Raw genomic sequence first — 12,434 nt, 5'->3', positions numbered from 1 at the left:
GATGGTCGCTTGGGGGGAAGGGGTGTGTGTTGGGTGCTGGGGGTGGTTGGGGTAGTGGGGCGACCCTCCATCGGGCACCTTGTGCCCGATGAGCAGGGCTCCCCACCCCGGGACAATCGCAGTCGCCTGGTTTTCACAGATGGCTTTTCCCAGCTCTAGGATGCCCGCCTGCCACGTGTAAAATCTGCATGGAGGTGGGCGAAGGCCCTTAACTGGCCATTAAGGCCGTAAAAGGGGGTGAAGGCGAGAGCAGGTGGGGAAAGCCTCCTGCTCCATTTTACGCCACCCACCCCACTCCGCCACCATCCAGCTTGTTGGGGTGGCGTAAAATTCCGGCCTACACTTGTAAATGTTTTTTTTCTTGCCAGAGAACAACGTTCCTTCTCATTTCCCTTCGCTGTGCGCAGCCGATTTGTTGCTTTTCCTTTTAAGATTGCCGCATGGTGGCACATGCACACTCCTTAAAGGGACCACTTCTGGTGCGCAGACAGTTTGTCCCCTGGATGCTAAAGTTCTGGATTGCTGTGCGGCCATGCATCCATGCAGCTGAGACAGAACATTGCCAGAGAGGTTGTTTGACAGTAATTAAGAGTTACCACTCCGGTAAAAATGTACTTAAATCCGGCATGGACAAGCCCTAACTTTTTCTGGAGAGCTTGGTGGATATATAATATGCAAGTACAGAAGTTATACTCACAATGCTGAGTCTCTCGGTGAGATACTGTTCTATCGAAGCTTTGGGGAGCAGGGCAACTTAGATAGCAACTTCCTGATTTCCACGTTTAACCGTGCATGTTGTCTGATTTATACTTTAATAATGATGGGCGCTACTTAAAATAACAAAAGAAAATAGATTAGGAAAGCATTCCAACAGCCCCTATGCAAGCTGACATTGAAAATGGTTCCCTTTCCTGAGGTACTGTTACCTTCCCTTTCAAAAGCACCATTGTCATGTACTCAATAACAACACCACCCCGACTGCTCTCTTCTTGCAGAGTGCCATTCCATTTTCAATCTCCTTCTCTGCTCCAGAGTCCTTGAATGAATTGCCACCTGCCAAATCCATGCCTATCTTTCCCACAACTCCATGTTTGAATCCCTCCAATCAGGTTTCTGCTCCTACACATATTTCAATGCCGAGTCTCTCAGTGAGATACTGTTATATCAAAGCCCTCTCCAAGCTCACCTTATACATGAGACCCATTTCCTACAAATTTGACTGCATATCCCACTAAACTACTGACCACCAACTTCTCTTCCTGACCCTAATAAAAGTAAACAATTCCAATAATGGCCCAGGTTTTGCACTAAATCATAAAGACTAAATAGCTAATCTGTGCTAAGTCATCTGATTTCATCCAGGGCTGCAGTTGGAGGTGATATAATTGGTCTTAGTGTTAGGCAGGGGTGAGTAAATCGACCAAAGTTCTTGTTTGTCTTCACTATCCAGTAACTCCTGCTAGAAAGTGTAGGTATATGAGCATCCGATGAGGACAAGATCAGGCTTGAGCGTATTATTTTCAATGGCTGTGCAGATTGCTGACACTCAGGCTGGAATTTTACACCACCCCAGCAAGCCGGATGGTGGCGGGGGGATGGCGTGAAATTGAGCAAGAGGCTCCAGGAGGCCTTCCCGACCCGTTCCTGCCTCCGCCTCACTTTACGTGGGTTGGGGGTGGGGAGGGGTGCAAGAAACGGGCTGCCCGCCCCAGGCCAATCAAGGCCCTCAACTGGCCACTTAATATCCACTTAAGGGCCTTCGCCTGCCCCCATGGGGATTTTACCCATGGCAAGCGGGCGTCTGGGGGGTGTGAAAGGCCACCCAGTGAAAGCTGGTGGCCTCTCAGCGCACCAGGGGTGAGCCCTGACAAACAGGCACAGGCTGCCAGATTGAGGGTCACCCCTGCTTCCCCAACCACCCCCAGGACCCAAGTCGCCACCCCCCCCCCCACCTTCCCCCACACGACCACCCTTGCCTTGCCAGGACGCAACCGATTACACCGGCGAGGCAAACCAAACTTACCTGTCATCCTGGCTCCATGTCCTTGGCTGGGCTGCAGTCCCAGCAGTGGCGACCGCTCCCGGTGGCGCGGCTGGGACTAAGAGCTGCCAGCCCGATGATTAGCCGGCAGCTCAATGAGGCGGGACTTCCTCAAGCGGGTGGAAGCCCCGCCTTGCAGCAGTTAAAGCCCGGGGACCCGTAAAATGCGGGACGGATCCCCGGGCTGGGCGGAAGCGGGCTTGCCACCGACTATTCAGTCGGTGGCCAGCTCCTGTCCGCCTGACGTAAAATCCAGCCCTCACTGTCTATTTAACACATAAAAATATTTGGTTCATTGAGAGTTTTCATGGTTTTGGTGGGAACTGATCCCAGCAGACATCAGCACCTTCAGGAGGGAAGAAGAAAAAATATTCAAATTTTTTTTTCCAGCCTGTCATGTCAAATGGTAGCACAGCTTATAACTGAGTAGTGGTCTACCTTACATTGTTAAGGCAAAATAAATGAAACAGATTTTTAGAATGCTTGAGTGCAAAACCCTTACCACCATTAGGGAGATGATAGAACCAACATATTCTATCTCACAATAAATTACTTTTGTGCTATGTACTGTGGTCTAATTTGTTTTATTGCACCATCACGAATAGAATTCTGTTTCTTCTTGTGCAATAAATTTAGTGGCCTAGTTAATAGGTTACTCTCTTGTATTTTAAAGACAGTCTATAAAGCAATACTCAACATTAGGTTTTCTTACTAATTCTATTTGGTGCTGCAAAGCAGAAATCAAGTTTATTGGGAAGACTTCTGTGAAACCATTATTAAGCAGTGAAGATGGCAGATCGTGCCTAGCTACAGTTTAGAGGAATGCCTAAATGCCAATTATTCTTTCTTTGCAGTGACTGAATATCTTATTCATAATCTCTGTATCTTTATGAACATATTGCAATTAATGCCAATGAATTACATTTTATATTAGAACATATTTTTGGATTCAATCAACGAGCTCTTAATGTAAAGCCCCATAAAACTCACTTTCTCCTCTTGATGTGTTCTAGCCAGATCTGGTTATGGATGGCTAAACCAAATATGCACCTTTCAGAATTGAAGGAGTGAAAATGGGGGCCATACTAGGGGGAATGACCAGAATGGGAGAAAGTAAGGGTTTTACTGGGGACAAAGGCAACAGATGTGGAGGTGAGGGTGAACCTCTGTTAGATCTTCTTTTAGTCTTTTTGGCTCCAGTAGATATAGTCTCATCGTAGCGATACTTTCTCCTTTTCTTCTTAAATATTAATCTGGCATGATAAATTTTTAATTATCTGCTTAATTTTTAAGAGAGTTTTAAAAGTAAATATCTATATGAGCTTTCTATTTTTTAACAGATATAAATGCATCAAACAATTCAGAACCGATTCAGAGTTTTAGTGCTTTGTATATTGAGGATTATATTTGCCAGACTGAGTGCCATTTTCTGTTCTAGTTCGCGTGCCATGGGTGATATCCTCACTGCCAATTATTTTTATGCTACATTATTGCCATTCAGGAAATGATGGCGTAGGCGTTCAAGCTACTTTGGGAAGTAATTATACAAGCTCAAAAATTCTGACATAGATTTAATAAGGTGCAAATCTGTTATGCATTCCAAACCATCAATTTAGACAACTATTAAAACCGGACCCATTAAGTTTAGTTGTGCTACAAATTCTAAATAGTTATGTGCTGTAATTACTGGATTATAAATCGCACTTGGCATAGACTTTAATCTATGGCAGATGAATGATATTATGGAAGTAGCGTTTATAATACTTTTCACATACATGCCAATGTACTAACAGCTTAGAAAAAGCTGACCCAGCCCCAAACTAGTTGAAAACTAAAAAAAAACCTGAAATTCACACAGCTGTAACTTCAGTGTCAAATTCACTCCAGTATATATTCTACAAATAAGGATATGTAAATACACTTGACTGCATAATGCAAATGGATTACAATTGGGAGTAGAGATACTTGCCTTATCACACTACTGTGATGTTATTTGTATCCATAACACTTACTGTAGGCTTTCAGTTGACAAAATACCTCTTAATAACTGTACTTGGAGCTTTTGTAGCCAAGTTACAACAGATCTCTGATGACACATTGCCAGTGAGATACTAACAAAAATATGACTATTTCAAATGGTCCCCTCTATATACAGGTGTTCTAATAATATTGAGGAATGAGTTAAAGTTCAAATGATGAATATTGTACAGTTTTCCAGATTGTCTGAACTTTTTGATTAGGTAGCGCACACAAGCTTTTTTGTTCTATATTGATTTACTAATCTCTGTCACACAATGATTTTAAATAAAGTATTTGTATTTCAGGTGTGGCAGAGCAATTTGAAATTGCAGAAGCTAAGCTTAAAGCATGGTCATCTGTCGATGGCGATGATTCAAATGATGACTCATATGATGAAGATTTTGTATCAACTAGTGACAGCACACTGCCAGCTGGTAATGGTGACCCTTTCCAAGCACTTTTGTTCTGATATCATTGTACTGTTTATCACAATTCTGCGTCTATACAAAAATTGTGGAGTTGTTGCTAAGGAAGTATTCTGCTCTTCGTATTTTTCCTGTTTTCTTGGTTCTCCTTATGTTTATTCCCTTATGTCCATTCAAGTATGAATGCAGCAGAAGCAATTGTACTATTATTAGAATTCAGAGGAGGTTTATGAGTAACAGCATCTATACCTTAATGACTAATGTTTCTTGTTCCCTCTGTTTGTTTTGTTCTTTTTTCTGCCATATCATCTCCATTCTGAAACTCTTCAAGGAACATTCATTGTTATTGCTATTTTAGTATCTTTGCTAGGCATCACAAACTTATTTTTTAATCTTTCTCCAACATTTCTCCACTGTCCTATCCCAATGGGCTATGGTTCCATGACTGGTTGTAACTGTATCTTGCACAGATGGCTGTTATTCCTGTATGATCCTTGACAATGATTATAAGTAGGCTACCTAACTGGTAGACTTCATAGCCAAGATCATTCTTGTACTGACCTGATGTCCAGACACAAGCACCTCCAGTAGACAATCACTTTCTAATATCAGGAGCAGGACCCTGATCAGTTATCCCTACTTTAACCTGGGCACTTGCAGCGAGTTGTATCATCACTGCTGCATCTCTTTTCAGCAGAACTGGAGTGGTAAATGAGTTGAGGATCGGATGCGTTGCCTCCCCATCATTTTTAAGTCTGTCTGATTTCCCATCAAAAGTGATTGGGACCTTTATGTAAATGAGGGAAAAGCATAATTTTAAATCACTCCAGCACTGCCCATAGCAATGCTTGAGGTCAGAAACTGATAGATGTCCTCGACATCCAGCATTGCAGTGGTTAGCACTGCAGCCTCACAGCTCCAGGGACTTGAGTTCGATTCTGGGTACTGCCTGGGCGGAGTTTGCAAGTTCTCCCTGTGACCGTGTGGGTTTTCGCCGGGTGCTCCGGTTTCATCCCACAGCCAAAGACTTGCAGGTTGATAGGTAAATTGGCCATTGTAAATTGCCCCTAGTGTAGGTAGGTGGTAGGGATTATGGGATTACTGCAGGGTTAGTATAAATGGGTGGCTGTTGGTCAGCACAGACTCGGTGGGCCGAAGGGCCTGTTTCAGTGCTGTATCTCTAAATAAAAATAAATAAAAATTGTTACGCGCATTGTAAGTTCCACTTAAAATGTAAATGGCCCTGTTACAATTTCCATAGATACCTTCTTTGGTTCCGTGGTGTCAGTTGCCCCCATAAGCAGTCCAGGTGCATTACTTTTATAGGAGCAGCAATTATGCTTATACTCACATAATTCAATCAGTATAGCTTATCTTTGTACTACAATACAAAATAAAAAGCATGCTTCCCCACATCACTGGGTCATTTGATGTGACTTAAGAAAATGACTTTTAACTCTGTTCCAGCATCTCTAACCTTTAAGTGTCAGTGAAAGCCCTTGTAGCTTTCTCTTTAACAACCTAAGTAACTGCCTGTGCTTCTAGCTCTGAATTTCTGCAGAAGTTTCCCAGTTTGCAACATTTCTCCAGTGTTTCTGCTGATCTCCCGCCAAAGTAACAGCAGGAGATTGGGACCAGCCCCATAGATCTTTCTCTCCCTCTGGTTTATCTTTCTTTGTTCATAGTCAGAAAGGAATCAAAGTCTTTACAAAAAATGAGTCTGAGGTTTTTTATGATTGCCGTGACAGGCTAACGAATTTTTGATTTTTTATTTGATTTAGAGATACAGCACTGAAACAGGCCCTTCGGCCCACCGAGTCTGTGCCGACCATTAACCACCCATTTATACTAATCCTACACTAATCCCATATTCCTACCACATCCTTACCTGTCCCTATATTCCCCTACCACCTGCCTATACTAGGGGCAATTTATAATGGCCAATTTACCTATCAACCTGCAAGTCTTTTGGCTGTGGGAGGAAACCGGAGCACCCGGAGAAAACCCACGCAGACACAGGGAGAACTTGCAAACTCCACACAGGCAGTACCCAGAATTGAACCCGGGTCGCTGGAGCTGTGAGGCCGCGGTGCTAACCACTGCGCCACTGTTTATTACTTATAGTCTTCATCAGTCTTTAGTCCTTAGTCCATGTAGTCCACATGGGGAATGTCTCCAGGGATACCTTGTGAAGCTGAAAAAATCTGTAATTTTATCTGTTACACCTCAGAGAAGTGCCCTATCTAACAATAGAGCAAGGATGGGTGGCACTCCATATTTTGTCCTTCAGGTAGTGAGGCTCCTTGGGGTGAACAGCTTTGATGGGGAAGGATACAAATCCAATTCAGTAATACATCGCTTGTTATAGAAACTGCTTTAAATAAATGTATTGTGTTCCCACTATCATTAGAACACTATCAAATGCTGTACATAAATGCAATGAATCTCTATCTGCTCTGAAGGACTTTCCGTTTCGCAAAACAGTGCCAATAATCAATATATTATTGTAACAAGATTATAACAGTACCACTGTGTTTCTGAGCTGCAATTATCTTATTGTTTCAGATGCAGCAGGACAGTACCCTCAAGTGAATTACTCAAGAGAAATGCTGCATAGCCATTTGTGCAAACTTGCAATGAGACAGGCATCGTGTGAGCAGGAAAGTGATTCCTCCCAAACTGTCTCGCCAGAGACCCTTTGTTCAAGTCTGTGCAGTCTGGAAGACCACCCTTTGCTTAAAATGGAGCTGGGGTCTCCCACCGACTTAGCTGCAAAACTGTTTGGTCAGATTGGTGCAATGACTGGTCATGGGGATATGATCTCTCAGCTGCAGCCGAACAGCAACACTGAATGTGCCTTTAGGAACCTTATCTGCGAGGACTCTTCTTACTCTGTGTCTTATGCTGAATCTTGTTTTACTCCGGAAGAAGATGATTTGTCATGCCAAGATTACAAAACCATAATTTCTAAGAAGGAGGATGGCAAGTATGAGGGACGTAGAAAAGTATCAGACGTTGCTTCCTCAGGTGTGGTATCTCTGGATGAGGATGATGCTGAAGTTCAATGAATCCTTGTGACTCTGGCATGCATTTACCCCCTTTGATACTGGTCTTGAGGCGTCCAAACAATCGGTCTGTATTTTGTAAAAGACTAAAAAAAAACCTTTGCACGAATAATTGCCTGAGGTTTGATGCAAAGGTTCAAGCACTTCACAGGTTTGCATGCTACGAAGTGTCGAAAGGAACTGTTTGCTGAAATGTTCTTAGCACGGTATGTAGCTCAAGCTTTGAGAATCTTTCGTACTGATCTTTAAATTACATGCTATGTTATTTTTCATGCTGGAAAGCACTCTCCAGTCACAATGGCATGGCTATGTCTTGTGCTAAAATGGCCAAATTATATTCTTCGTACAAGATTAAGCAGCTGCTGGAATGTTCTTAAAAACAGACAAATTATGTCTTTTTAAAAATATTTCACATAAGAGATATTTGCTTTTAACCTACTAGTTTTATACCATTAAACATATTATAGTCTGATGAATAATTAATTTTCAATGGTCTGATGAAAAACATGCAAGTGTCTAAATCTTTTAAATTCCCACAGTCGGATCCTCTAATTTTGGATAAAATAGTTTCCACTGATGCAGTAAAGGAAAAGTGCATTATGGTTCAAATTTTATATTTTTGTATTTGTGTCTGCATCTTGTGAGGTATTGCTGTAAATTGGATTGCACGGGGCTTCAGTGCTGTTGCTGTAGGATATTTCTTTGTTATCACTGTGTGATATAGTCTACAACAAAAGAATACTGTGGTATTTCTGACTTTCATTGTCATACTGTTTAAACTGCAAGTGTTTTAACAAACATCTACTTAAAATAATACAGGAACCCACCCACTCAAATGAAAACCACGTTTGAGTGCTTGAAAAACGGATTGATGAGGCACATTCAAAAGATAAATTTCTAAAGCCCAGAAAAATCAAAAATAAATTATGTCTGGAAGTGCATTGATTTGACAACCTCATTAGACAATTTAATGATTACAGTACATGGTGCAATCTTTTTCTTTCAAATTCTATTCAGAAAGCTACACTATTACAGTGTCCAGGGCTCTTGTTATTTTCTAGCTTGGCACTTCAGATTGTGCACCCACACGAGGAAGATTTTAGTTGATGACAGTTCTCTGCCTACGGCTTCCTTTTTGTGTTTTTGCTGCCTTCTGGGCATGATAATGGACTGGCGGTGGAAAGAAAATTCCACCATGGAATGTTTTTTGGCAGTGGCTGTTTTACTGAAAAATTATCAGCAGCTCGTTTGCTTCAGATTGCCCACAACTATGAATTTGCACCTCATAAGCAACAGTCTTGTTTGACTGGGACTGGCTTTTTACTTGTTGTTTGATGCTGGATATGGTTTGTAAATGTTCTTAATTTTCCCAAGAAAGATAATCTAACTTGAATGCCTACTAAAATGTTTTGGGGCTTGAAGTAGCCTCCGATTAAACAGCATAAATATTTAGTGCCCTCCCACCCACCTCACCCTCACCATCGTCCCCAAAATACTGGAGTGGCTGATTGGTTCTGCTGGAACAGCATTTCGGGAGAGGTAAAGAGTACGTTTTTCTCCTAATAAAGCATATACAAACTGAGTAACAATTGTTACAGACCAAAATCAGGATATTGAGCCCCATAATTGGAAAACCTGCATGATCCATCACACTTTGGCTGTAGTCATTTGATCATATCGCCTGTTTGTTTTGGATGTACCTGAATCTACAACTAAGTAATTTCTAGTCTTTGTTATACTTCTATTTGCTAACAGAATTGTAGAGTGAAAGTGGATTGTCTTTCTGTTTGATTAAGCGCAGGGCTATTTTGCTACAACTATGGTTTTAAGAAACCTTGCTGAGTAAAGCACTCCAAATTATTTTCCACACAGGGAGTAGCATAGATTGCAGATCTCTCCAGTACAAGTTGTGCAAAAATTTTGGTAACACGAAAGGTTTTAAAAATTCCCAGTTCAATGGAAATGCCACTGTGAATGTTCCTATGAAATCAACTTGCACTCATTTATTTTGTAATATTGTAAATGTAGTATGTGGTACTGTTCTTTAGGATAACTTGTGTCTTCTTTTGTCTATCATTTTCTTTGTTATAGCAACAATTAAGAATTCCAAATAAACTATCAGTAATATTCCTTTGTTTGCTTCAAACAGCTTGTGGACTTTTCTTTATAGTTCTTTCAACCTTTGATAGATATAGAGCTTCCTGAACTTTCCACTTATATCTATCATTAAAAGCAAACATTCTTTAAACATGGAACTTCTTTGCGCTAATAGTAGTAATGGTGCCTTGGAAACAGTAAAGTTTAGTGAGAATATTTCCTCTTCCTGTGAAAAAGTATCAATAAATAAAGTTGTGGAAATAATTCCACAGGAACATGAAATATTAAAAGTTAATGCTAACCTCTGAGATTTGTTTCCTTTTATTCATAGCAATGGTTCAGTTTCAAAAAGGAGCAGAAAAAATTGGAACAAAAAGATCGATAAACAAAATCTACATGTCAAGCATGGAATGTACATACACAAAGTTTTGGTGAATGCATATTTGTTCTCACTTTTTCATTGAATGCTAGAGAAAGATGTCATATAAAAGGCCTGGTCCAACTGAAATACTTGAACAGCAGCTGATAGAGAACTGGAAGGAGAGGAAGCAAATGGTCTTGTTGCAGCAATTTTAATTCACCACCAGAAAATTGGATTGTCTGCCAGTGTTTGGACTATAACCTTCCATTTACAAAATTCATAATAAAAACCACTACCATGCTACCCCTCCTCTCTTATTTTAATAGAATCATTCTACAGTATAAATCAATCAGAAGAGAGACACTATAAACCATATATAGAATGGGTCACTGACAATGAATACAGTATCAGAACTATTTTTAGTTTCAGAAGCAAAACCTGTCTATTGAATGAGTTGACATGTGTCTTTCCCTTAATATTAAAAACTAATATTAAAAATATTATTAAAATTAATCAGTACATTTTTAACAAAATATTTCAAGCTCAGTCAGACATCCTTATAAGATGTGCTACTTGAAAACTCCCAATGATTTTTAAAAAATTTGGTCTAGCTACAATTCTGCTAAAATCGCAAGAGGAAAGCCAGGAAAAGATAAACCTCTGTAATGGAAAGGAATTTAATCCCCTCAAGTCTGTGATGAGATTTCACTTGATTTTTTTTCTCTCTTAATTGTTTACTTCTTAAATTTAAGCATTCACTACCTCAAGCGTTTAAAATAAATGATCTCTATCATTTAAATACAGAAAAGTTGAAGACAATTCACTAATTTTGGGAACTATTAATCACATCACCTAATTAATCAAAGGCCATCAAACTAACTTTCTACTTTAATGGCACTAATTGGCATGTTTAGACCATTACAAGAATGTGGCTATTTGGAAGCAGAACTTTGCTTTGTAAGGATTATTAAGGTTGGCAATGGATGGAAGGTAAATGTTTGAACATTCAAAACAGTATTTTTACTGAAAAGCAACAAAACAAAATCTGAAATAAATTTTCACTTGGATTCTTGCAGTCCTGGCAGCAGGAAACCACCCATTCATTTACACATTTGGCTGAATATTACCCTCGTCGGACTGAAGCCTTCCACCGATTGAAAAGTCGGGGGTGAACCTGCCTCCACCTGGCCTGGGGATCCAGACCACATTTTACAGTCCCCAGGCCTTTAATTGGTCTGAGGCAGGACTTCCACCTCATTGAGGCACGATGTCCCACCTAATGGAGCTGCCGGCCAATCAGGCTGGCAGCTCTCTGTCCCAGCAGCACCACCAGGAGTGCAACCCAGCTTCGAGAAGAAGAGGAAGGACGGCCCCGGGAAAAGGTAAGTTTTTGGCACCTCGCCAGGAGTGATCGGTTGGACCCCGGTGAGGCAAGGGTGGTTGATTGGGGGGACGGGGGTGCGTGTTGGGTGTTGGGGGTGGTTGGGGCATCGGGGGCAACCCTCCGTTGGGCACAGGGTGCCTGATCACGAGGGCTTTTGTCAGGCGGCTTTTCTCAGGCTTGGGCCGCCCGACCGGCCAAGGGTAAAATCCCCGTGGCGGTGGGCGGAGGCCCTTAAGTGGCTGTTAACAGGCCGCTTAAGGGCCTTGATTGGCCTGGGGCGGGCGGGCCGGTTTTCACTGCCGCCACCCCGTGTAAAATAGCAGCGGAGGCGGGAGCAGGTCAGCAAGGGCCCCCAGAGCCTCCCACTCCATTTTACGCTCACCCACTCACCCACCCGCTCTTTGGGGGGACATAAAATTCTGGCCATTGACATCAATACCAGATCTCTGCTCCCACCCTGTCATGTTTATCTCAGGCCTTTTCCACCAACTCTAGGGTTAAAAGAACAAGCCAATAAAGAGAGAAGAAAGTCACACCTATTCCAAAGAGCCCGCTGCCTTTTACATATTGTGAATGTTAACTGCCCAGCATTACTAACAAACTGAAATGGAATTCTTTTTTGGTGCATTAATACTGGCTCAATCCATGCATTTGTGGTATGGTAGCAAGTAATTTACTTGACAGAGATGTAGACTGTTCCTAGTAGGCCTATTTTTGAGAATAATCCATTGACAGATGAGACTAATTGGGCCATCTAAAAGGGTATTTACATTATTGAAGCGGCAAGCCCATGTTTAGATCTTATGGTTTTAAGTTTGCATCTTTTTAGACTTTTTGAAAAAGTAAACAAAGGAAACGTAGTAACTATAGATTTTCAGAAAGTTGTTTAGGTAACAATCCACTGCATATAAAATAAACCACTATTCATAAGATAGATTCAAAAACACCTTGGAAATTCAGAGGAAAATTGAATCTACAAAATACATGTAAAATACACGTTAAATTCATTTATAATTAATAGTGTGATCTTTACCTATTTACT

The 12,434-nt window shown here is 41.3% G+C and overlaps 1 protein-coding gene across 3 annotated transcripts in view; it reads left to right on the top strand.

Moving 5' to 3' along the window:
• LOC137374911 (protein FAM131A-like) overlaps window positions 1–9,606 on the top strand; it is a 66,746-nt gene extending 57,140 nt beyond the window's left edge. For all 3 annotated transcript variants that reach the window (XM_068041496.1, XM_068041495.1, XM_068041494.1), the window contains 2 exons: window positions 4,366–4,494; window positions 7,051–9,606. In XM_068041496.1, the coding sequence (XP_067897597.1) occupies window positions 4,366–4,494; window positions 7,051–7,553 (632 nt within the window). In that variant the 3' untranslated portion in view covers window positions 7,554–9,606. The remainder of the gene's footprint in view (window positions 1–4,365; window positions 4,495–7,050) is intronic.
• The last annotated feature ends 2,828 nt before the right edge of the window (window positions 9,607–12,434 follow it).

The sequence above is a fragment of the Heterodontus francisci genome, chromosome 11, assembly GCF_036365525.1.
Source record: "Heterodontus francisci isolate sHetFra1 chromosome 11, sHetFra1.hap1, whole genome shotgun sequence".
Classification (NCBI taxonomy): Eukaryota; Metazoa; Chordata; class Chondrichthyes; order Heterodontiformes; family Heterodontidae; genus Heterodontus; species Heterodontus francisci.
Note: the sequence above shows the minus strand (reverse complement) of the source record. Positions and strands in the feature narration are given on the sequence as shown.